This window comes from Zootermopsis nevadensis, unplaced genomic scaffold, assembly GCF_977971745.1.
Source record: "Zootermopsis nevadensis isolate Lab colony 2312 unplaced genomic scaffold, Znev_1.0 Znev_ptg000010l, whole genome shotgun sequence".
Classification (NCBI taxonomy): domain Eukaryota; kingdom Metazoa; phylum Arthropoda; class Insecta; order Blattodea; family Termopsidae; genus Zootermopsis; species Zootermopsis nevadensis.
The window spans coordinates 16,861,297-16,888,250 of NW_028259142.1; the positions used below are offsets into that span (position 1 = coordinate 16,861,297).

The 26,954-nt window shown below is 37.7% G+C and overlaps 3 protein-coding genes and 1 long non-coding RNA gene across 5 annotated transcripts; 2 read left to right on the forward strand and 2 right to left on the reverse strand.

Moving 5' to 3' along the window:
- Nucleotides 1-129: 129 nt before the first annotated feature.
- On the forward strand, nt 130-3,510 carry LOC110835826 (hemolymph lipopolysaccharide-binding protein). 2 transcript variants are annotated; one of them, XM_022076446.2, is made up of 4 exons: nt 130-303; nt 1,216-1,333; nt 1,711-1,989; nt 3,188-3,510. In XM_022076446.2, exons 1-4 carry the CDS (start codon nt 145-147, stop codon nt 3,337-3,339), a joined length of 708 nt encoding a protein of 235 aa, XP_021932138.1. In that variant the 5' UTR covers nt 130-144; the 3' UTR covers nt 3,340-3,510. The 2 variants fall into 2 exon arrangements, with proteins under 2 accessions (XP_021932138.1, XP_021932140.1); XM_022076448.2 differs by having other exon boundaries at nt 1,222-1,333.
- A 501-nt stretch (nt 3,511-4,011) lies between these two features.
- Nucleotides 4,012-20,663, reverse strand: LOC110835827 (transient receptor potential cation channel subfamily A member 1). Its single transcript, XM_022076449.2, has 3 exons — nt 20,528-20,663; nt 16,525-18,586; nt 4,012-5,727 (listed from the first exon to the last, which is right to left on the reverse strand). The coding sequence occupies exons 2-3, from the start codon at nt 18,535-18,537 to the stop codon at nt 5,023-5,025; spliced, it is 2,718 nt and encodes a 905-aa protein (XP_021932141.2). The 5' UTR covers nt 18,538-18,586; nt 20,528-20,663; the 3' UTR covers nt 4,012-5,022.
- Nucleotides 6,036-9,174, reverse strand: LOC110835834 (uncharacterized). The gene is made up of 3 exons (XR_002545031.2): nt 9,050-9,174; nt 6,229-6,320; nt 6,036-6,137 (listed from the first exon to the last, which is right to left on the reverse strand). It is a non-coding gene; the product is annotated as an uncharacterized LOC110835834 (long non-coding RNA).
- LOC110835832 (uncharacterized) lies at nt 7,397-12,722 on the forward strand. Its single transcript, XM_022076453.1, has 3 exons — nt 7,397-7,415; nt 8,115-8,190; nt 9,848-12,722. Exon 3 carries the CDS (start codon nt 9,904-9,906, stop codon nt 11,950-11,952), a length of 2,049 nt encoding a protein of 682 aa, XP_021932145.1. The 5' UTR covers nt 7,397-7,415; nt 8,115-8,190; nt 9,848-9,903; the 3' UTR covers nt 11,953-12,722.
- Nucleotides 20,664-26,954: the final 6,291 nt, after the last annotated feature.

Consider the following 26,954-nt stretch of genomic DNA (forward strand, 5'->3'; position numbering starts at 1 on the left):
CATTAATTATTAACACAACTAAATGCAAATCTGTTCATAGAAACACTTGATAGTACTTAAGACTAAATTAGTTTCATTTATCCATAATCCGGATATCCAGATCAGGTATATATAATTATGTTTCTATAGAAACGGGCCTGCTACATGAAGAGTTCTCAGAAGATGTACTGGTGTGTCATAATATGCTGTGTGTTATGTTGCTTCGGTGCCTGCATCGGACTACAGTGCACTTACCCACAATCCAAAAAAATTAAGTTTACCATCGTAAGTCGACGTAATCAAACAGGACAATGGACTGCTCAGGTAAGGAAAAAAGGTTAAGTTCTGGTCTACATATACAACTCCGTACTTTGTAAGTTAAAATTTACATTTAATAGTTCAAGTAAAAATTGAAAGCCAGAACACAGAACGGTAAACTCGACAAAAAATAATGAAAGTAAACCTAATAAATGGAGCAGAATAATTCAATTCTTAATCTTGCCTTTTATTGAATTCGAAGGTTTATTATAGAGTTTACAAGCGCTCTTGCCATTCGCCCCTGCCCTGGCTCAATTAATCCAGACAATACCTTCCCATCCAGTTTTCTACCGTCCATTTAATATTATCTTCATAATTACGCCTAGGTCTTCCAACTTGTTTTTCCGGTCAGTTTTTCCAGACAAAACTTCGCGTACATAAGCTTTCCTCACCCTTCCCATGTCGTGGTCACCCTATTCTCAAACATCATTTAGTCAAAGTTCTTTCGGCAAAAAATAGTCAGAACAGATAGAATTATAGTATTTTAACATTTAAATTTGTAGTTATTAGCCGAGGAATGAAAGAGCGAGAAAATCCTATTAAAATACAATTCAATATCTGACAAGGATGAAAATGTTCACTTAAATTTGGAGAAGCCTACACGTTTTTAAAACGCATTCTGTAAGTTTATATACCTCACTGAACTCTATATAATTTACAGAACAAATACAACCTATTCTTGCATAGCTAATCGCATTGCGGTTTGCAAAATAGATCTAGATACAAAACTGAAAAAAAAATTTAAAATAGAAACTGTAAAACTTAACGAGTCATAAGCCCGTATTTTATGCTGTTAATTTAGTTATAAGCTGCCTTTGGAAAATTATAATGCTGTTATTTTAATTGAAGATCTGCTGTGCTCGTTGAAAGAACTTTAGTATCAATTAATTTTGAAGTATGTTCTCTTTATTCTTGTAGTTTCAGCTGGCGCATGAAGCTGGACCCAAAGACGTGGGTCACTGGAAGGCAGACATCAACCACACAACATCCATATGTGGGGACTCTGAATCGATCCTCATAGATGCCAGTGTAACAGGTGACTTCACTTCCTAGTGTCTATAGTTCACTTGGTTTACAGCAGAACTGAAATTCTTGACGTATTTTTAATATTACTGAAGCATGTGCACGAGTTACTTGTTTTAATATGATATTTATTAATTCTGTGCAGCAGAGTCCTTGCAAACTAACAGCCACTCATGCAATCAAATAATTCCCCGTTTTTATGAAACTAATGATTCATTGCGTTCATAAGAGCCCGCCACTGGACACTTTTTTGAGTCAGATGAATCCAGTTCACACCCTCGTTTACTTACATTTAATACAATATTATATTAATTTCATTATCTCTAGAACAAAATTAAGTTCATTGCTTATAAGAAGATGGAGTAAATATAAAATTTTATTTTCTGACAGAACCAGCCCCTAATGTGAGAGCTCTTTCTTTACCTGGATATGAGTTGGTGCCTGGACTGGGATACTACAAGCTGCATATTGTTGGAAAGTCATGGCAAGAGGCTCGTAAGACCTGCGAAGAAGAAGGGGCACATCTCTTGGTCATCGACTCTGAATATGAAGCAAAGAATATGGCACGACTTTGGAAAGAGTACCCTGCATTTCTTGCTAGAAACACCTACTACGCTTTCATTGGTTTCCATGACCTTGGCAATGAAGGAGAAGTTGTTACTATTTTCAGTAGGTATTTTGTTTTTGACAAGAATCTCGAAATCCAAGGAGTAGCAGGATTTGAGGTTTTCACGGCTGTGAGTCCGAAGATGGCTGTCTTCTGGGTTGTAGCGGCGTGCAGTCTGGAACAAGTTTACCAGAGCTTCGCAGGTCCTTGCTGCCTCCATCATCAGGGCGATACTTATACCAGACTACACAGCCCCTCAACCCAGGAGGCAGTCGTCTTCCATGGAGTATAATTCTTCTTGAGAAACTAACAGTAACTTAGCTTGTAAAAAATTCTCCAGCTTTTATGGAACCTGTAAGTTGATTGTCATGTCCGCATGAACCCGCCATTGGTCGCTTCATTTAGTTACCAGTCTACACCCTCATATCCTATTTGTTTGGATACATATTTAATACTATCCTATTTTTGACTAGGTCTCTCAAGTGGTCTCTTACATTCACGTTTTGAGACTAAAAGTTTGTGTGAATTTCTCATCTTTCCCATGCGAGCCACATGTCCTGTCCATCCCATCCACCTTTATTTGATTACCCTAAAATTGTTTGAGTCCGAAATGAATTATGAGGTTCCTCATAAAAATAAAAGTACAGGTAGGACCCGCTTTACGCCGCTTCAAATAACGACCCTGAGGAGGCATAAATCGGGGCCTACCTGTACCTTAAAGTAGACAACAACTAATGCAAGCAATTCAAAGTGAATAAATCAATATTCACGGAGAAGAAACCTTGCCCATTTACACATCACATTTATAACCATTATTTCACGTTACCATTCACAAATATATCCGTGAATATAAAGTATTGCAATTGAAAAACTAACAATACGTCATAATAATTCCTTAGAATATAAAAAAACACGCGCTCCTGCTAAGAATTTAACCTTTAAATGCAACACACTCCACAGAGGAGTCCTTATTGAGAAATTAACATCTGCTCAGCTGACCAAGAAATTATCACCTTTTATGGAAAATGAGTATTCAAAACTGTTAACGACAGCCCGCCACTGGCTCCTATCTTAAGACAGATAAATTCTGTCCACACTCTCCGATCTACTTCTTTTCGTTCCGTTTTAAAAAATTCTCGCAGTACTCATAGGTTTTAATAATAGTTCGTTCCCTTCAGATTTTCCAACGAAAATGATGTATTGCATGCATTCACCCTTAAATGAAATGGTAGTAATCAAAGTATATTTTTCTCTTTACAGATAAATCTCTGGCATCAACTGGTTATGATAATTGGGACTCTACAGAAAATGATATTCGTTATAATTGTGGTCTCTTTGTACAGAAGAACCATAAAATAGAGATCGGTACGTGTTCAATTGCCAGGGGATTTTTCTGTGAACACGAGCTATAATTTGGTGTCAATATTGAGCAGTGAAGCATTTGTTTAAAATCTTTATAGGAAATAATGCATATAAACAAATTTGTAATACCTATGCTAGTATCAACAGAAAATGAGTGTAGTAGTGTTAAACGTAACATCTGTCAATTAATTTATTAGCATTAAATCTGTATAGACCAGAAATGAGATCATATATTCATTATCTCACTGTCCTTGGATTTCCGCGGCTGGAGTTCAACGTACACATTCGGCTTCCGAGGATCAGCCGCGCGAAATGTTGAAAATTATCCATCGTTTCGGCAAATATTTCAGTTGCCATCTTAAGGGTGAATATAGATGCTGAATGATAGAGCGAAATAGCGGGCAGTCCACTCTTCTATGCCATCAAATCGAAATCGCCAGTTACTGCCTGCCCCATATAAGGCTTGCAAAAACGCCCAACTATCACATACCACGGAGATACCAACTGCAACGTTTAATGTCGAAACATTAAATAATTTTCAACATTCGACGCGGATACTTTTCAAGCTGAATGTTCCGTCTGAGCTTCCATTATAAATTCTTAAATTCATCCCTACAGCTAATTAATTTCCCATCGCCTCCATATTTAGGAGTTCGTAAATGTAATAACTGCAGACTGCGAACAACTGTAGCAATAACAGTAGTATTAAGAGAAATTGTACATTTTTGCAAGAACTATTTAATATTGTCTTACATCACATACACTCTGGAACAATTTGTGTAGCATAGTTATAAATTAGCACTATAATAATTCAATTCAATTCATTTATTACAGTGCTTAACAACAGCCAAAAAGGCCAATAACAGCCAAGCACTAACAATACAAACATTACAACACAAAAACAAACAAACAAACAATAAACTAAATATACAAATGTACAATGTTAATTTATTGCAAAATAATCAATAAGCAAATGAGCCAAATAATAATAATAATAATAATAATTGCTTTTGTAACTGTTTTTCTAGCTATTAATGTCTCCTCAAAATAAAGAAAAATATATAAATCTGATTTGAACTTTAACCCTTCCCATGCTTAATTTTATTTTGTAAAATAGCCCGTTTATGTTGATATGTTAAGTTTGGTAAAATTTGCAGTGGTTAAATTACATAAATATGTCGCTTTAGGCCTAACTGTTAAGTCTGGCAAAGTGCATGTTTTGACATACGTATTAGTTCTCTCTGTGTTAAATTTTATAGGAAAGAAACTAATTAATATCTTTATATGTGCTAAAACTCACCACAAACACTTATAATTTCTAAAGGAGAGGATATGAATTTATATTAATCCACATTATTAAATAATGGATATACAGAGAAAATAAATTAGTTTATAACATTAACCGATTGTTCTGAACAACAGTTATTTGGGAGATATCTTGATCGTAGAACTTAAGAGGTCAATGAAAGGTTCGAGAGAAATAAAACCTAAATAATTGTAATTGTGGCAATTATATTTTGGAGTAATATTAAAGAATTATTTTTCTTTTCATAACCTTGAAAAGAACTTGGCTTGGGACGTTCTATGACGCTCATCACCCAGAAACTTAATGATTCTATCAAGACGTTTGTTTACACACGATTGTATCGGCTAACTGAACAGTGTATGTGGAAATATTGAAGCTTTGGGTTAATTTCAGGATAAATTTGTAAATAAATTACGAGCCCTTTACCTTACGAAGTGGCAAATTTATAACGTCTCGTGACACTCACAACAGCAAGAAACTCCATAATTTTCTCATGGCGTTTCCTAACGGCTAAATGTCTTGGTGTGAAACCGAACTTGTCACGGGCGTAAATGTTTGCTCCAAAACTGAGAAGAATCTTCGTCATCTCGAGATGACCCCCCCCCCCCCCTTTAGCTGCCCAATGTAAAGGCGTCCGTTTGTCAGTACTAGAATACGCATTTGGATCTGTACCATTTTCTAACAAAAGTCTAACCATCTCGACACTCCCACTAAGACATGCTGCGTGGATTGGTGTTCTGTTGTCTTCCCCGGTTACTTTAACATTGACATCAGCACCTCTGTCAAGCAGTGTTATTGCCAACACACAATTTCCTACACGAGCAGCATTTATTAATGGCGTAATTCCTTCTGCGTTGGGAATATTAACAGACATTCCAAGATCAAGAATCCACCTCAGGACAGTCACACTATCGCAGGTTGAAGCAACATGAATCAGATAATCCCCTTTCTTATTGGCGGTTGGCGCTAGGATATTTCCTCCATAATATACCAATATCTTCGGAAAATCTACTCCATCTGTCATTGATACTAAGTAAAGTGCAGTCAAGTTTTCCTTGGTCTCAGCATGCAGATCTGCTGACAGTACGTCTTTTACGTGCTGCATAATGGAGTGGAGAGAGAAGATTTCTATCTTTAGAATTAACGTCAGCACCTCGGATTATTAGCAGCAAAGCCACATTTCGACTGTCACAGATTGTTACGTAATGAAGAGGGGTCAAACCATCTTTGTCTTTAACGTTCGTTGATTCTTCGGATTTAATTAACCAGGCTGCAGCATCTTCAGAGTCATATTTCGCAGCTGTGATGATGAGAAGTTCGCAATCATTTGTTTCGTTACGCGTTTTCGAATCCCCTTCAAAATTCAGTAACATTTTGAGGCAGTCTACATTATTTTTTCTCGTTGCATAATGCATAGGGGTGCAGATCTCTAGCATTTATATCAGCACCAAAATATAGTAACATCTGTATTATACGAAGATTTCCGTTGGAAGCTGCTACGTGGAGAGCCGTGTTTTGTTCCGAGATAATATGTCTGTCCACCTGCCAAAGAAATTCGTCTACAAGTAAATACAGACAAGGAGAGAAAGCTAATCGTACTGTGTTCTGCAGAAATTATTTTTATTCCTCTTACCTCGTTAAGTATTTATAGCACCGAAAAACGTTTGAAATAAAATTGTAGATCTTAATACCATCTATATTTTATGTAATGTACATGTTTGCTGCCTAGAAAGAAAGAACAAAATAATTGAAAATGATATTATATATTTCCTTTTAAACACGAAAATAACAAGAGATTTTTATTATTATTATTAGTGTTCTGTCTGACGACAGGTCCATATGAACAGGATCCTTCCATCCTTTTCTCGGACTGGGACCTGTTCATATACGTTCTTGGCAGATGATCCAGAAGTGGTTTGCCATTGCCTTCTTCTGTGTGTGAACAAGAGATTAGGAAGAATTAAAAGTAAGAACTACAGTGGCCTGTTAGGTAAACGGGATGTAAAAATTACCAATTTTGGTCTCTTATCAGTTTTACACAATTTCAAAAGAAGTCACCCCTTACCACAAAAATATGAATACAATTCAGAATATAATCATACAGTCCAGTTGATAATTTACAACTAAAAGTAGCAAAAATGTCCTGTGTATCTGCATGCTAACCTAACTGGAGATACGCTGAACAGATTTTCACGACATTTAATAATGCAGAATTTACTTACTGACAGTATTGACAGATGCCGAATTTAGTTAAACAATAGAACAGGACACCATAGCGCGCATCTCACGCGTTGGTAATTCGTGAAACGTTTAACGCAGTAAAACAAGTCTCGAATAAATTTGTAAGGAAAAGTGCAAGACATGTTTTATGTCCAATATAATTTTACTGTTCTCCTAATAAGTGGCTACACAAAAAGGGCCTTCATGCTATGTCGTCTCATGGCACAAGGGAGGCTGGACTCTTTTTATCAAATATTGCATTGGAGATCCTTGCGTTTTTTATAGAACACAGAAGTTATCATTCTCTAATTGAAAATCTAGAGCGAATAACAGACCAAACGTGCCAGAATTGCTACGATAAACGGAATTTACTAACTTGTTACATCGTTTCCGCGATTTCTCAATGTCCTATCCAGCACAAAAATTCGTAATAGACTGTGTTTGTTTCCTGTCCGTTTATTTATTATTCATAACCTCCAATGCAATGGGGTGTGATGCAGACGGTTAGATCTCACTCAGGACAGGTTCTACTGTCGGGGTTTTGTAAATACAGTAAAGAACGGCTTGATTGCTTAAAGGCCGGCTGATTAAGCGTTTCAGGTACGCACTGTACCATAGAACTTATTTCATTTTTCACTTGATCTAACGTAATTTTAGTAGTTGGTAACTCATTTTTGTTCTTCTATTATATACATTTTGAAGAAAAGAGTTATGATGTTCAGTAATTTTTAATTTCGCCCGCAGGGTGTATATGTGTCTTTAATTAGAGTTGTTTCCCTGCTTTAACGGACTAATCTATGTAATGGAGACGAAGCGTGTTTTCTAGTTTGCAGAAACAAAATCCTTTAATAACTATTAAATGAGCGGAAAAAGACAGTTTATGTGTTTGCTTAGTTCAAAAAATACCATAACGTAACGCAATATATTATGACCAAAATAAATTTTAGTATCGATAACAACAAAGGTAAGCATAACATAACACAGCGTAACAAAGCAAATAATTAATATAATACAACAGAACACAAAACGATACAATACAAAACAAATTATTAATGTTTTAGTTAAGGGCAATGTTAAGCAGGTGTTCTGCTGATGTTACTGCAAAGATTTTAGTTATTACTATATTTATTATTATTATAAAAATTTAACCAAGACTTGTGATTCTAAATAAGAGGGAGTAGCTCGTAAAATTTACTGTTAGCACGCTCTGAAATTATGCTGCCCCTTATAAATAAAGTCCTTTAGTAAAAATGGGCGGATTTAAATGCAAACATGCTCACAGTGCCCTCTTACTTTCAGTATTTTCAACGATTCTAGCGAAAGCTGCAGTGTCTTTGATATACCTGTCTTGACCGCACACAGGCATCGTTTTGACGTAAGTAACTATTTTTGTGTGTTACGTAGGACTAAGGCAACACACATTTGCACATGAATGTGTACAGAGAAAAGACAGGAAATCTACGTATAATCCTCAAACTAATCATCTAAAATAATAATATAATAAGATTATCATTAAAACAATTTTCAATGATAGTGTAGTTGCGTCATATTGTGATTTATTAAATTAAAATTAAATTATTTGGTTATTCCGTCAAATCACAATGTATTTAAAATAAGATAATTAAAATAATTAAAATATCATTCTGTGTTCCATATCGAATATCCAATTGTAAATCGAGTATTCGATATGGAACACAGAATGATATTTTAATTATTTTAATTATCTTATTTTAAATACATTGTGATTTGACGGAATAACCAAATAATTTAATTTTAATTTTCAATGAATATACTTAGCAACAAACTTGAAGTATTTAGTGCTGTGCACAAGTTTTGTACATAAATAAATTTATAAATATTCTTACTGTGTGCACTTGATACACAATGTGCCCATCACTCAAACCCATGTGTATTAGAAAGTAGATGGAATGTGATTATGATGTTGATGGTGATGATAATATTAAGACTAGCACTGAATGTCAGTAGTGGTCCTCCTGGCCCAGTTATTTTTCGTACGGAAGACGCATGACAATTACGATAATAATTGCAACACTAAAAAAACATCTGTTGATAAAGAAACAAATAATTTATAAAAAATTACTCACAATAAACAGGTTTAGAGAAATTTCACTATTCAAAATTTTAAAGTGTTGTAAATTAATTTTAAAACAGTCATTCGGTCAGACTTTCTGTTACTACGAAAACTGCAATGGAATTCTGTATTCATACATTACCTTAAGATATTTAGTAAGGTCACTCAGAGAAGATCAGTAAATAAAATAACAAAGAATCTTTAATGTTAAAGGAATCGACCTTATTTTACATCGTTTTGTTCCAACTTCCAATCGTTGCGGGCCATTTTCTGAAACAAAAAATGAATTATCGATATGAAGAAAAATTTGTAATGCTTTCGTTAGCATTGCTTCTTATTTGGGAAGCCCCTCGGAATCATTTCGTGGTTGTCCTTAGTTTCACTATATAACGGTAGCAACTTCCTTCTTGTACATCATGACTTGAAATAACTCACCATTATCCTACCACTCAAAGCTACGTAATTTACAGAGCTTAGAAACAATAGGTGAAGACAGAAATATATTACTGAGATTTTAATTTTTTACGGATATAAAAATATTGATTTCGATTTTCTGGGTTGTGATGCTTTGTAGTAACCCTGTTGTACGACCTTACAATCATGTCGGAAGAATGTAAACCCTAAAGATGGAGGCCATATAAAACCTAAAACGATACTACTGTATAAAATGTAATATTTAAGTATTTCCACGAGTAATTTTATGAAATAATTTATTCTCTTAGTGTACCTGCTACATTACATGTAGTTTTTATTGTCATAAGTCACGAAGACTTAGCTTTGATACCTTAGAGACGACGGGACACGTTTCTTTCACATACCTTCTCAAATTCCAAATAAGTTCATATATTAAGTGCAATTGCTTCTATGCGAGACGATGAAAAGGCCAAGTATTTTTGAAGGACAATAACAAATTATAAAAGTCAGATGTTTGTTATTTCAGGTATAACTGTCTAACGTCATCAAGTGTTCTTCATAATCACAAAAAGGTGTTGCAGGATGGAGGATTCAGAGAACCCAGTACCAGTAAATATACACGAAGCTGCATTTTATGGCGACCTTAACATGGCCACTCTATTTGTAGAGGAAGGAAGCAATATCAACGGTTATGATGAAGTTGGATTCACTGCCCTACACTACGCAGTAGTGAAAGAGAACCTGGACATGATTGTACACTTAGTAACACTGGGAGCTGAAGTTAATGCTATAACCAGCTTCAAGAATCAAACTCCTGCTCATTGGGCAGCGCGACTCGGAAAACCGTTAATTCTGCATATGTTGTTCAGACTTGGAGCCTCTTTCAGTGTGCAAGATAACACACCGCTGGGAAAAACGCCACTCCATACTGCTGTCAAATATGATCATGAGGAAGTAATTATTTGGATGTTTCAAATGGGCTTGTCGATGAATATCACGGATCGTGAAGGAGGGACACCACTGTTCTATGCTATATACTATGAGTATACACATTTGGTGCAGTTGCTTATAGATCAAGGAACAGATGTCAATACAAGATACACTGGTCTTAATAATCTCACACCACTTCACATGGCAATTACAGGAGAAAACATGGATATTATCAGAATTTTGCTGAGAAACGGGGCAAATATGTATATTCCTTGCACCGGCCTTCACGAAACACCAGTTCACTGCGCAGCGAAAAAAGGCGAACTCGACATTTTGGAACTCCTGCATGAATTTGGCTGCATTTTTTCAGTGCAAAAAGATGACAGACACGGTAACCGCCCTATTCATGTGGCTGCTAAGAAAGGCCACCTAGCAGTAGTCGCGTGGCTGGTCAGTAAGGGTGAATCCGTGAACTGTACAAACAACAGAGGATACACTCCACTGCACAAGGCCGTGTCTTCCGGTCAGCTTGGTATAGCATCGTACCTGCTTCAGGAAGGATCTCAGGTTTATGCTCGAACCAACTACCCAGAACTCTATTCACCTCTGAATATAGCAACGCGGTGTGGCAATTTAGATATGATAGACTTATTAATACATTATGGCGCTAATGTTAATGCCGAGAAACAGACTAATGGTTACACAGCTTTGCATCATGCAGTCAAAGCAGACAATTTGGAATGTTTGAAGTGCCTGAAGAAAAATGGGGGTAATATAATGGTCCATATGGGAAGTGAACAAGAACCACTGATTACAACTGCTATTAGAAATGACTCAGAATGCGTGATTCGATGGTTACTTGAAACTGAAATATCTGTGAACGTCAAGCTGAGGGATGGTATGACCCCTCTTCATCAAGCTGCGGACTATGGAAAAGAAAAGATGGCACTGATTTTGATTAAAAGAGGAGCAAATATCAACTGCAGGGATGACCGCATTTCGACTCCTCTACATTATGCTGTAGTTCATGGAAACGTGTCTGTGACTCAACTTTTGATATCCCGGGGAGCAGACATAGAGGCCGAGAATGATTTTGGGCAGAATTCACTTCATTTAGCAGCAGGTAATAGGGAACCGCACTGTTTGCAGATTTTGGTTCTTGGTGGAGGTGATATAATGTCACGTAGTAATCACGGTAATCGTGACTTCCTTATTCACACTGCAGTAATGAACGGACGTGTGAACATTGTTCGTTGGTTGATTGACCGTGGAATGCCGGTAGATGTACGTAATAGTATGGGAGTCACACCCTTGTTAGCTGCATCAAAAGCAGATAATTATAATATCGCCAGATTGCTGGTTAATAAAGGCGCGGATGTGAATGTTCGTTATGACCCCTGGGGGAAGTGTACCCCTCTACATTTAGCGTGTGCTAGTGGAAACCGAGCACTGGTACAACTTCTTATAGAAAATGGTGCGGATGTTAACGCACGTGCTATTGTAGATAGTCGAACGCCATTGCACTGGGCAGTTTATTATCAACATAATGTTATAGTTCACCTACTCATTCGTTCCGGTGCAGACCCCTATATTGAGGATTCGCAAGGATATACAGCTGCGGGTTTAGCAGCTTATGAAGGCCATAATAGTATTTATGAATTCCTCAAGAACACGTTAGGTGAAATTATCTCACTGTTTTAATGTGTAATAGTTATTATTTTTGAATGTAGGTGTTCATTTTATATGCGAAATTACTGATGGTTCAATGAGTTGAATATTTGTCCAGATGCAGTTTTTATAATATTTAACAATTCTTTTTACCTACAATTAAAAACATGTTTGTTTTCGAGTTTTACTGGGATTTCTATAAAATAAGTCACATTTTGGGAATTGAAAATTGTACATGAACACATTTTAAATTATTTATTGTGATCACAGACATTCTTGCTTTGATTATTTATTGGAAATGATGCACAAATTCTGTAAAGCAAGCCTGAAGTTATGAATGGCATATTATGTGTTGCATACTTCCTACAAATATTACTTGTTTAAAATATTAGCAGGCTTGAAGGCTTTTTGAAACAGGTTGATATTTTATTAAAACTCAAAATTGTGCATAGTATATAAATGTTATTTTAAAAGTGAAGAAGTAATAATGAAAAGTTGTATATCTTGGAACTGATAAAAATTCCCATCAAAATATGATTTTGAAGATACCATGTTATTTATTCTGTATTGCGTATATTCACCACGTTTTAGCTATAGACCAGCTTTGAAGCATAGAGTGGTTGTGTCTGCTGGAAACAATTTGTACAAAATGAAATTCCGAGGACACCGTATTCTTGCATACTATGTAGTATATAATTGTAAGTGTTCATATCATGTAATAGTTAATTTCCTTTTATATTTCAATATGATACATATTGCATGTTTCATGAATATTATTAATAAATGTACTGCATATCCTCAAATTCCTTATTAGTTTTCTTGTATTAAAATTCTAGTTATGTATAACGTGCTGAAACATAGTATATGTGAATATGTAAAAGTAATGTGTGTAGCCTACCACAAGAAATTATTTTTTATCTACTCCATTGTTTACTATTCCTACAGACACGCACGCACGCATACACACACATATTAGTATCTATCAATATTTAAGTACGTACTATCGTGGTAAATATATTTAACAATATATATAAACATTATGGTTTTCTATTATAACTAACATCGCGGCCGAGTAGTTATATAACTCGAGCGTCGTATTCAGGCGATTCGGGGTTCAAACCCGTGTCCGGAGTTCTTCGTGGTTTTCCCCAGTCCGTCCAGTAAATGGCGGAAAACGTATCTGAAATGTTGCCTTAAAATGCGTGATCGAATGACTTAAAATGTCCTTATAGGTACAGGAGTTCACGATTGACCCAATGGGCTTGGCGTTACATACACCGGACCTATACCCCTTGGATTTTTACCTGTGGTGTCAAACTTGAAGTCCCTGGTGTATGCAATGCCATTTAACACACAGCAGGCGATATGGCGACATGTGTGGGTTGCTTGTGTCAAGGTAAAAGAAGGCCCTGGTGCGTTCGAGTGAGTTCGTCGTGCTCAGGCATGTGTGGAGGTGGAGAGATCGAATTTTGAACACCTCTCGCAAAATCGCGAATTAGATACATCGTAATAAACACTTTGTAACAGGAATGCGTGTTATCCGTTTAGTTACAATATCTAGTAGGTAAGGTTCGAATCCCACTCAAGCCATGGATGATTGTCCGCGTTGTCCTGTCCTGTGTACAGGTAGAGGCCTTGCGACTGGCCGATCCCTCGTCCAAGGAGTCCTACCGAATGTCTATAGATCGAGCCAACGAAAAGTTGGGACCCGCAGTGCTCAGGCACTTGAAGAACGGGTCGTTCCCAGTAGGTAAGGAAGCACTTCCGACACCATGTTCACAGAAACTTTTTATTGTTTTGGTTCCCAGAACATGCCCTTAAATTTTCCAAACATAATTTTGACTCGCCCTGTATTGGAACGATTTAAGCAGAAAATTAAATAATCCCGATAATTCTCAGTATAGACAACCAGTAACAAACTCCATAAAATTAATCTTAATAACTTCGGATACACCGAAAAACACGTGTGACGTGACAATAACGCAACAATTTGTCGAGCCTAAATTTATGGGTGTGGTGAATAAAACTCGAGGAAAACTAGCAGTGTAGGGCAGGTATCGTCAACAATACGTATACAATCATTTTATTTTCAAGAACTTGCGGTAACATTTGCGTAAGCAGCTGAGAGAGATTGTGGTCAACACGTACACGTAAGGTTTCTTTTACATTTAGATAAGAATAAGGGAAATAGCTTGAATTATATTATCCTAGTAACCCTCGTCCAAAATCTTCAGTGACCCTGGACTACCAGTGGCGTGATAATGAAGCTCATCAACCATGAATCTAACTACTTTTAGTGCCTTGCTCTTGCGACAACTTCTCCGTCAAGTGGAGATTTCCGTCTTCTGGGTTGTTGCGCTGTGTAGTCTGGTCGATATTTACCAACGTTTCAGAAGTCATACTGCTTCCGTCATCAGGGCGATTCTGAGTATGAACATTTCTGTCTTCTGGGTTGTTGCGCTGTGTAGTCTGGTCGATGTTAACCAACGTTTCAGAGGTCATACTGCCTCCGTCATCAGGGCGATTCTGAGTATGAACACTTCTGTCTTCTGGGTTGTTGCGCTGTGTAGTCTGGTCGATGTTAACCAACGTTTCAGAGGTCATACTGCCTCCGTCATCAGGGCGATTCTGAGTATGAACATTTCTGTCTTCTGGGTTGTTGCGCTGTGTAATCTGGTCGATGTTAACCAACGTTTCAGAGGTCATACTGCCTCCGTCATCAGGGCGATTCTGAGTATGAACATTTCTGTCTTCTGGGTTGTTGCGCTGTGTAGTCTGGTCGATGTTAACCAACGTTTCAGAGGTCATACTGCTTCCGTCATCAGGGCGATTCTGAGTATGAACATTTCTGTCTTCTGGGTTGTTGCGCTGTGTAGTCTGGTCGATGTTAACCAACGTTTCAGAGGCCATACTGCCTCCGTCATCAGGGCGATGAGTTCATTCAGTGAGGAACCAAGTATGTTCTCGGATATATTCTGGCCACACCTGACGTGTGACAAAGAAATCGCATACTGTCCGATACAATGAGATATTGTAAACCTACTTGCCGTAAAGTTCTGTTAGTGCATTTCTTAAAGCTCGCTATCAAAACTACGTGGTAATTCGGCTTTGCAAACTTTAAAGTCAAGAAGTCTAAAACAAACTCCTCCAACATGTATCTACCTGAAGGTCAGAAAACGGGCCCGAATTAGGAACCGAGGTTATGGTACAGTGGTAACTGGTCGTGTCTTATTGCACACCTCAGAGGTGGTTTTCAGAACAGTCGAAACAGCTGGCACAAAACGGATACTTTCGTTTTATTGGCTCGAATAATGAACGACAGAAAATAAATAGTCGGAGAGAACGTTAAAGAAATTAATAAGATTTATTGACAGTTTCTGTTTACATTTCACACATACTCAGACTGCACGGTCATTTACAAACATTTACAACCATTTATACAGAGAGATACAGTTCAGTAAAGTAATTATGAAATTACATTTTTATGCATTGTACAGAAATAAAGCATACGTTTAAATCAGAAATATGGAAGGGACTGATAAAATAATTTAGTGAATTATATTTGGGCGTATAATTCGTCTCATGGCTCATAGATCTAATTTAAAAACAAACAAAAAACTGTTGAATTTAGAGGCACTTTTTACAAAATGAATACTAAATCCAAATAATTTAGCACATGTTTCCTAAACAATATTTTTACTAAAAACTTTGCAAAAAATTTAGGCATAACATCTTAATTAAACATAAACTGTACTAAACTGTCTCTCGCGCAAACGGATCCACGACTCACTCGCTGAACCGAGATGCTGATATGGACAGCACATTGTTTATTCTTCTTCGCCCGCTCTGATAAACGATTTAAACCATTAATGCCTGAAAACGTAATGCCACCATACCACCACGAGAAGCAAACATTATTTTGCCTCTTAACTTACACTGGAGTAGCTCTCCTTAGCAAACAATTACAGTAAAAATAGTAGCGTAAATAGAATGAAGATAAGAGATCGGAGAATATGAGCGTTTCAAAAAGTAAATTCTTATAGTTACCTAATTTAGAATTGTTTTAAGTTATTTTTAATTCCCGAGCAATTCTAGCCATCTGATGAACTATCATTGGCAAGTTTTAACTCAGATTGCTATTCAATGTTGTTGCACGCTTACATGGGGTACCAGCTCACCTGAACTCTTTGCGATAAAAATCGAATGGAAAACTATTGTATGTTTGAGTCTTGATGGTATAGGCATTATAAACGTTATCAGAAGTGATATATACTTATTCTCAAAAATATCTCTTGACAGAAGACAAATCATGTTAATTTTACATCCTGTTCCGACTACGATGAATATTTCTTTTTAAAAAATCCACATAAAATGCATTTTAAATATGTTAAATGGTACAAAAACTGAGATACGATGGCACATCAGCAAGTTTAACGCCTTGATATCTGTATACTGTGTTCAAAAAGTATTGGGCTGATGAACCGCCTCCCTTATTTCTGCATTTTAAAATAGCTTGGGTATCTAACTTTCCACCAAACATGCATATTACGTCCAAAATTCGAAAATAACACTAAAAAAATGTATAATATTTGAGGTTCGTAATTACACTTGAACACCAAGATCCTGTAACATATTCTGGCGACCGAGAGACCGCGCCAAGTTCATAGCAGTGTGTCCATCGATGGTACGTAGATTTCGGTCTGCTCCTCGATCGAGAAGCAACCTCAATGAAAGTACGTCGTTCGTAAAAACAGCCAAATGCAGAGGAGTGTACTGTTCGGGAAGCACCCTCGCGTTCACGTCTGCATTAGCGTCCAACAAGCACCTGACCACTCCAACATGTTTGTTTGTGATTGCAGCGTGCAGTGGCGTTTTACAATCGAGAGATTGTTCAGAACCGTTCACAGATGCACCTCTGGCTAGCAGCGTCGAAACCACTACCACTGACCCTCCTACAGCTGCATTATACAATACAGTTCTGCCAAATGCATTGTATATATCCACGTTCATCCTTCCTAGATAAAACAAAACAGCCTTAGCATGTCCGCCTAAAGCAGCCAGGTGGAAGGGATAATCCATATTCTCATCTTCCGTTCGCCTGAACAAATGTATGGGATTAGTGGCAAACTTATCCAAGAACTTGTAATTCCCTCTCCATGCAGCAGTGTGTACAGGAGTCATTCCCATGTTATTTACAATTCCAAGGTCCATTGCCAATGCAGAAAATCTGTCCAGTGTAGTCGAATCAATAACTCGGCTTAGGAAGTGAAGAACTGTTTCCCCATTATAGGCTTGGATATTAACACTTGCCCTGCGAGTAAGCAATAACCTGATAAAGCGATGCAATCTAATGCTAACAGCATGATGTAAAGCAGTGAATCCTTTGTCATCCGCAGCGTCAACATGTGCTCCGCAATCTAGTAAATATTTTGCAATACCATAACATTTTTTCGTTGTAGCCATGACCAACAAAGGCTCGACATGATCTGCCCTCTGATGGATAGATAGATCGCCTTTACATTCGTAAAGCGTTTCTAAGTACTCATAAGAGTTATGTAAAATTGCGAAATGCATGGGACTGTAATGTGTGTCCGACGTCAAACTGTTTACATTAGCACCAGACGCTATTAATATGTCCGCTATATCGCCTTTGTTATGATACAATGCAACATGAAGCGGAGTCCAGTTGCCTTTTGCTGAGAGTACATCAACTTCAATGTAACCAGAATTAATTATGAATGGAACCATTCTACGTTTATCATGCTTCGCAGCTATGTGCAGAGGTGTGTATCCAGCATTATTGTACAACAGAGCTGGAGTGGCTCTATTGGCGACCAAGAAATTTATCATCCAAAGATTACCAGAAAGGGCTGCGAAGTGTACTGGGTAGTCACCATCTCCCGTCGGTTTACTTGCTTCAATTGCGTTCTCGGTTAATAAACTAAGCATATTCATGGTACCCATCTGTGCAGCCCAGTGCACTGGGCTGCACTGATCAAACTTGCTCCAAATGGACACGTCTGCTCCTCGTGCTTTTAACATTGCCGCAATTTCGTATTTGAGGTCTTTCACAGCTAAATGGAGCGCTGTAAAACCGTACTCATCGCTGCTCACGAAGTTGACATTTGCCCCTGCGTCCAAAAGAAGCCGTATCATACCAGTATCACCTTTGTCTACAGCACACATCAATGGGGTTTTTCCTTCTGAAACAGAGTCAGCAGAGACTCCGAACCCTAAAAGCCAGCGAACTACGTCTTCATGTTTGTTCATTACAGCTACATGAATTGGAGTTAGTCCATCCTCGTCCCCAGTCTTGAGATTGAGGTCAGCACCCGCACGCAACAAAATCAGCATACGATCCACATTTCCCGTTTCTGCCATAAGGTGAATAGGTGCAGGCGTGCCATCCTTCCGGGTGTTCACATTCGGAGGTGGACTTAAACTTACCAGGTACTTAATCATTAAATTGTCTTCCATCTGGATGGCGTAATGTAGAGGAGTCAATCCTGCTGGGTTTAGACCGTCAACTATTTGTCCCGCCAGGATCTGGGCATCTGCCATTTCCATGTTTCTTTCTATCACTGCATCGTGCAGTCCGTACCGTCTTACCTCCTCCATGTGTGTCGGTCTGACAAAGGTGTAATATATATGTGATGAAATTCTTGACCTGGAATAACAAAGTGGAATGCTTCTCATCGATGTATACAATGCATGTATTAATACTTCTTGTCAAACTCGAGCAAACTCTTTCAATATGTACCTTCTTCTATGCTAATTCCAACACCAGTCCTAACTACATACTATTTTTATTTTGTTGCTTTAAAATGTGTATTAAATAGTTTCATAAAAACATTTTCATTAGAAATATCAGTTGCCTAGAAGTGCGGTAAATACAAATACTTTGCTTCCTCAGTTAGGTTCTTAAATAATCTGCTTAGGCAAAATTCAACGTGTGCTTTCTGATAGGTCAGAATTGTAAGAGAAAATTAAATGCTAGCAAAAATTGTATTCCTACGATAACCCAGAATCTCCTTACAAACCAACACCTATATATAGATGAAATATTTACACGGCACTGTTATTATTAAATCGGGCTTAGTGAGGATTATATGTGGAGTGGCCAATCATGCAGAAGGTACAGGGGATTTATGATTTCATAATTACGAGGTTCATATTCTGTAATTTTCACCAGTTACTCTTGGTGTGATAAAATCATGAAAGGTTTGGTGGATGGGATGTGGCACGCGTGGAAGAAATGAGTATGATACATTTTAAACCTGATGGGAGGATACTTCTTGAGAAACCTAACCGTGGAAGAGAGGAAAATTACTACGTCACAGTAATATGCGAGGGTGCGAAATACATTCATCTGGCTCAGTTTAGACAGCAGAGACGGGCTCTTATATGCATTACAATCAAAGTTATATCTCGAAACAAGCAAGAGAAAACGTCTTGACTACCTCTTTCAGTATTTTTTTTTAGTGTTCTGTCTGACGACAGGTCTATATGAACAGGATCCTTCCATCCTTTTCTCGGACTGGGACCTGTTCATATACGTTCTTGGCAGATGATCCAGAAGTGGTTTGCCATTGCCTTCTTCTGTGTGTGAATGGAGTAATTGTTGGGATGCCACGGAGAAACCGGGTATTACGTTATCAAAATTTTCTGTCTGTTCCATGCAGTTACTTATAATCATCCTACCTTTCACAAGCGATCTACAATCTACAGATTTCAGACCAGAATATTATGTGTAGTCAATGTCTTACACGTGTTATGCATGTGCCGTACATATAATCATTCACAGCAAGATAATCCCAGTAATTTAACTAGTGCCGTTTATGAAGGTCCGGCTGAAAAATTTAGTAGATGTAGCTCTAAAAATGCTCGTATATTATATTTAAGAAACCGACTTCACGAATGAAAGTTCATATGTTAAAAGATGTGACATGACGGACACACACAGAGAGAGAGAGAGAGAGAGAGAGATCTTTTACGTATTTTCTAAATTTGGAATCACTGTAAAACTAAAGCTTGCATAGCATTCAGTGATTAAAATTAGCATGGTTACTACACTCATACCAGACCTTGTAAATGTAAGAACAGTAAGTGCTACCTTCTATATAGGATGCTGCGTTATCTATAAAATCAGACTTGATTTTTACCCAAGAGAAGAAATGGCCCCACCCCGGGAGCGGAACTCTTAACCATCTAGCCCATAACAAGGACAGCAGTCATTGAACTGTTCAAGCTAAATATAAACAGTCTAATAAATTTCACAAATGTTAAATCGGTAGGCCTAAGTGCACTAAAAAAGAAACGAATCAATAAGGAAGAACATCTAATGATGGAAACTTATAAACAAAATTATGTAAGAAACAAATAAACACATGTTTAATTACAGAAGGAAGAAAGAATATCGGTGAAGCAAATATATTATTCTTCACTTTAAATAAAGGAAAAATATATGCCCTCTATGGAAGAATCAATATAAAGTACATATATTAATAAATGAAAACTATTAAATACACACAATTAAATAAACTAAACTAATCTATGAAGACATATCAGCTTTGTATCCAATTCTGAAATTTGTAGAATGCTAACTCACTTGGTTTCAGCTATGGACACTCAAGAACTAGCTGACTTTCTTACCCCCACGAACCCAGAACTCCTTCTGCAAGAAAGAAGATTGTGTCCGACTGACCTGTCTGTTCGGTTATGCCAGAGGGCTCTGTCTGCAAATTTCCTTCAAACTTGTCCATCAAGTCTTTCATTGCAGTTGTGACACATCAACTTAATCTTCAAGGTCATTTTAAAGAGACTATTTGAGACCTCTTAGACGCAACCCTCAACAATTATTTACTTCGCCAGATGTTTATGTTTTGTAAGAGACTTTGACTATTATGAATACCATTATCCTTTCAATTTATTGAAGGGAAAACGGGAAGACAATTTTTAATACTACTGACGATGTATGTACGAAATTAGCGACAGAAGTGTTCCATAAATAAGTTCTATTTTCAAACTAAACGCTACAACATATTCAGAGTCGTAGAGATTCTTTCATCAACTTCAGTCGCCGCGAAAGCTTCACTTTATACATGGGCTTAAGAAATTCAAAAAGCTAAAATATTGTTTAGACTTACATATTACAATAACCATTAGTATAAAACAATGTATGAAAATGCATTTAGTCACTACACGCTCACAAAACCGGCATGAGACTGATTAGACCCACATTTATGGAGTGTAATTCACATTATTCTGTTTCCCCGGCTTTATTCCCTCAGGTTCTTTCTGGTAGATCAGATTTATATTACGAAAACCATTTCGTCCTTCCAGTATTTTTACTTATTTGCTTAAGGTACAATTTGGCTGCACGCGACAGAGACAAGCGACCGAGGCAGGCGACAGAGACGGGAGACGGACACATCGCAGCTTGTCGCCACACACTTTTGAGGTGACGACCGAGACATGCGGCAAAGTGTTTGTTTTCTTTGTTTTGTTGAGACATACGTGCACATATTCTGTGAAAAATGAGTACAAAAATGCTTCTAAAAAGGTTACTCGAAGAATAAGAAGAAGATGATGTGTTGCTGTGTTATTTATTGCGAAAGAAACAAAGAAAACCTATGAGTTCAATATTCAAAACCAGACGTGAAGAAGGATCTTTCTGCCTGTTAATAAAGAATCATTTATCATTTTCTGCTACTAATTCTACCAATTGCTCATCTTGGTCACCAGTAAATTTAATTTCTGCGATTATTTTACTCAACAACACACGTGCTGACTGAGCCCGTCGCGAGACACTACTGGTCCGAGAGCGGTCTCCTGTGCTTTGTATCTGTCGCCCGTCTCTGTCGCCTGTCTTTGTCTCGCGCTCGTAATTGTACTTCATACGATTGTACAGAGAGCAGACAGGAAGCGACCAGTCTCGGTCTCGTAACTCTGTCGCCTGCCTCGGTCGCTTGTCTCTGTCGCGTGCAGCCAAATTGTACCTTTAGTCTCCAGTCTGGTTGCTGTGCGACCTATGTCTACTGCTTGTCGCCCGTTTAATAAATACACCGTAGAATTATATGTGGTTCAGAGCGGTAAATAATAACAAAGGCCTGTGATGTCATAGCCTTTGTTTTAAGATAACGCATTTAATAAGTGTAATTCAGTGTTTGTTTTTCGCAGTGGAATACTTTATTATATCAGTTAAGCAGAAAAGAGATGTCACCGAACAAACACCATACTTCATTATTTCAGCGTAGCCTGTTTTACAAGAAATTCAAGCAAATACTCGTCCGGCCATTAACGTGTGCAATGCATAATGCGTCTTATATCAACCGTTGTTTCTTTGCATGATTATCGCTTAATCCCAGTTATCTCACCGCGTGGCATAAGAGCGATTCAGTCTGACAGAGGTGACAGCTTATCTAAATCTGTCTTTTTCATTAATGACAACACCACACCAAGGGAGACATGCAGGCTTTCAGGGAGGTAAATATGAAAATAACTGTTTCCTGGGAGTGTAGATTAATCTTCCTGATGATGGAGGCACTAAGCACCTTTGAAACGACGGTAAACTTTAACCAGACTTCACGGAAGACAGAAGACAGCCATTTTCAATAAATATTATCAGCAAGTTCCCAATTGAATTTAATAGATCCTTTTCTGCAAGCGGAGAAGAGCTTTTCCATGTATGGGTTATTTTCATTAAACATCACAGACAAACAACGTAGGCTCCAGCTGAGAGGAGACCATCTGGTAATTAATGTCATCTATTTAGATCTACAATAAAACGAAACCGTTTCTGCCTGCACTTGTAAATTATCATCATCGTCTATTAAAGTTTCTACCAAGATGAATCATCTTTCTGGGTACCTTTTTCCATTATTCTGAGATACGACGTTCTGGTGGCAGGTGAAGATGTCGATTGTAATCTTGTGGTTTATAATAACACATAGTCTTGTATATAGTCATCTTAAAATGAACCACACTGCGTAAGAACCTAGAAGACTACAATCGACTCCGTTCTTTACCGTCTATCCCACGTTTTTGTCCTTTTCTTGTCCAATGTCTGTGCCCATCTTTTAGTCCCGTTGCCTACTTACTCTCTTCCAGCAGGAATTGAGATTCTCACGGCAGCGAGTCCGAAGATGGCTGTCTTCTGGGTTGTAGCACCGTGTAGTCTGGTAGAAGTTTACCAACGTTTCAGAGGTCATTAGGGCGACAAGACTCATTGCTCTGATGATGGAGGCAGCAAGGACCTTTTAAACGTCTGTAAACTTCTACCAGACTACACGGTGCTACAACCCAGAAGACAGCCATCTTCGGACTCACCGCCGTGTGAACGTCAAATCCTATATAATCTTATATATTTTAGTTTCATTTTAAATTTTGCTTATTCTGTGTTTAACGACGTTGTCAGTAGTTTAGACTATATTTTGAACAAGGAAATAATGGGACGTGGCAACTGTGCGTGGAATCCGTGTAATATGGTGTGTGGCATATCTTCTCATTTGTTGCAGAGACGAAAGTTAATTAGAACACAAGGGAGTAGTCTCCACACTGGCTACAAAATGTAATCGTGACTTTTCGTTTACCATCACATTTCCCCTGTTAATTATCCTTTCAATAACGCTGTTCTTCGAGGCTACAATAAAATATAAATACAGGTGATTCGTTATACGGGATTTTGCTATCAGCATTTTTGCATATGAGCAATTTTATTTCAATATAATGAGAAACATCAATATCTTATCCGCGGCCAAATTTTAAAGCCTATTACCTGTGTCCAGGCCTACCAGAGAATGTGATATAGACGACAAGCTTCGCATCAAATAATTCTGTTGTCAGTTTAATATCAAAATGGCGATTGTTAAAGGTTTTTAATTTTGCGAATTTTAGCTATAAGCGGAGATTCGTAAGAACGAAAACCCCTTGCACTAAGAGATTCACGTGTATAAAATATCTATATGTTACTAAAGTCATGTCCAACTGGTTAGTATTTCTGATTCATATTCGAGAGGTCCCGGATTTAAATCTGATCTTGTAGGTTGACAATTCTGACTGAAATTTTCCTTACTTCCTCAAATTTTCTTGGCAAATCCCAGGAGAGAATCTTTCGTTATGTGTTTGTAATTGTTGTCTGTAGGTGTTAACGTTGTGTTATAAGGTCTATTTCGCTGATACATCATATGGTTCAAAGTGCTTAGCATTGCGAGAACATTTGCTAAAAGTTTCCATCTCATTGGTCGGAAAGAAAGTCATGTTCCTAGCAATAAAGTTAGGTTCATAAAATGCCAACACTGCTTCTATAACGCTGTCGTTTGAGTAAAATGGAACAGAAGCTGTCATCCGATGTTATTATCTTACCAGTAACCAGACTAAAGCCTACTTGGCGAGCGGGATATTCAGAAGCGTCGAAAGAAACAGTTATTACTTTATTTATTTTTGAATTAATTCGCTTATGGTTTAGTTAAGAACGTTGTCATTATCTCAGACTGTTCAGTGTAGAATGGTAGAAGAATCGCTGAGTAACATATTAGAAATATTATGGAAGGAAACGGTCTCGCCATAATATGTTATTAATTAGGCATTTGACTGAAGGAAATGAATAAAAGCACTAAAACTTTGAGAGAGTATGGCCTGCCCTGAGCAGAAGTTTGATTTCAGGATTTTTCGTATATGAAGACTTAGTGTTAAACACTCGACGTTCGGTCTCATTACTTACTTCATTTAAATTTATTAACTTGAATTTATTTACAAATACAAGTAGTTTGAGAAAGATAACCTTTCAGCAGACGTATCAGCAGGACAAAAGCGTATAATTTTAGACACCTCGTACTAATTGTTTTAAAATAACTCTATAATCTAAGTCTCTTATCGTCGTAACAGCAATTCGGTATATTCACTCTCGATAGGACTGCAGGTGTGATCGTGGAAGTATGAAGGTTTCTGATGACGCGCGAAATTGCCTTAAACGCTTTTTTGGACTATATCCGTCGTCAAAATATAAAGATTATAATGTTTTGAAAGCTAGATTGTACTTCAGTTATCAGGAAAGAAAGGACAGAAAAGACTAAAATAAAAACAAGTCCGGATTGAGACAGGCTCGGCCAGGGGCCCAACAGAGAGTTTCTCTGCCTTTATTGTCTGATGACGGAAGCAGAATCGACTTCTCGTTTGTCAGGAGCTCAAAGATCTTACAAGAACCGACCCCAACTTCCTTTCTAAGCTCCGTATGACTTCTTCCTCTTCCCAAAGATGAAAATTCAGCTAAAGGGAAGGAGATTTGAGACGATAGAAGAGATTCAGGCAGAATCGCAGATGGTGCTTGACAGGCTGACAAAGAAAGATTTCCAGGGATGCTTCCAGGCTTGGCAGCGGCGCTGGGATCGTTGTGTTCACTCCCAGGGGAACTACTTCGAGGGTGATGGATGAATTTAATACCTGAGATAAGTGTACGGGTTTTTATACGCGCAGTCTGGAAACCTTTCGATCGCACCTCGTATTGTCTGATGACGGAAGCAGAATCCAGTTTCCGAAACATTGTAATTTTATAACATTAGACGATCGTCACTGGGAATTAAGTCTGTCCAAAATACCGCTGTATTACAACAGTCCCTCTTGACGAAGTTACAAGTTTCAGGTTTGCCTGGGCGAGATCACGAGTTGCAGTTGCTAGGTGACGAGACTGTACACACATGAGAACTGAGGGATCAATACGCGTTGTTACGCACACAGCTATTGCTGCTGCCAACAATGCACGCACTCAACTATTACCTATTTTCCTTTGTGACATCAAACTATCAGTTTTTTTTCTGTATGATTTCAAAACTAAGCGACGATAATGCACGCAGATTGATATCCGCAGACCTGTCATTTGACGACGTACCTACTACGACAAATTCTGAAAAACTCAGTATTCCTGGCAAACCTGAATTTTGATAACGAGGCTGAAATGAATCGTAACTAAAAACTCTAGACATGATTCTGTTCTTTATTTCCTTTATCACATATATTCACTATATAAATCTTTAAATCAGATAAAATCCCAAAGCTTAACATCATCGCCTTGTTTGTAACTGTTAACATAAAGAAGCATTTATCAGAAATTGTAATCATCTTAGTAACTAATCTTCAGTCCATATTTCCGTTTACAGGCAGTGTTGTCCCCAATACATACTAAACATCACGCCATGAAGAGGCGTGGAGGTATAGCTCCACTCTCTCTTGATTTCGGCACTAGTTCAAGATGAGTGGTCATCTTCATATCTCGCCCGCTTTACCCCGGGTGAAGATACCCGTGTGTTCATTGACAGAAGGCTGAGTGGGTCTTAGAGTGGTTTTGGACACCGTAGCTCTTGCCGGGAGTCAAACCCTGGTTGTTCATCTTTGAAGCCTCGTCACTATCCTTACTGAGGTACTGGTCTCTGTCATGTTCTGAAGTAGAGTTACTATCAGAGCTCTAGAAATACAACTTAAATCTACATACTACGTGACAAAGTTTACTTTGCCTTTATTTCCGAAAATGTTTTATACAAATCTTTTATGGGATATTTAGGCAACTTTAAATGTCGACTTTTAATAAAACAATAAAATATCAGGGAATAAATATATGTCCGTAAACTTTTGTCTGCACCATATGCATTAGCCTATAACAAATAGCTTCATAAAATTAAATGTCAAATATTCGGGCTATCAATGTGTACCATCGAATTATATAAAAAAATGTCTTACAAAACGTAAATTCCTCCAACATCAGTTAGCGGCGCTGGTTTAAGATATTGTCTTTCGGTTCTCGCGGTTAGAGTTCAATGTAAAACTTCGGTTTCGGTAATTAGCCAGCCATCTTCAAGACAATTATTCACGCTGAAAATTACAATTGCAATACTTGCCGAAACGTTGAATAATTCTCAATAGTCGACGCAGTTCATCCCCGAAAGCAGAATTTGTACACTGATGTCAGTGTGTTACAACCTGAGACCGTCTACTGGTATCGCCATATAATATTTTAATCTTGACTAAATTTGCATAGGCAGTAT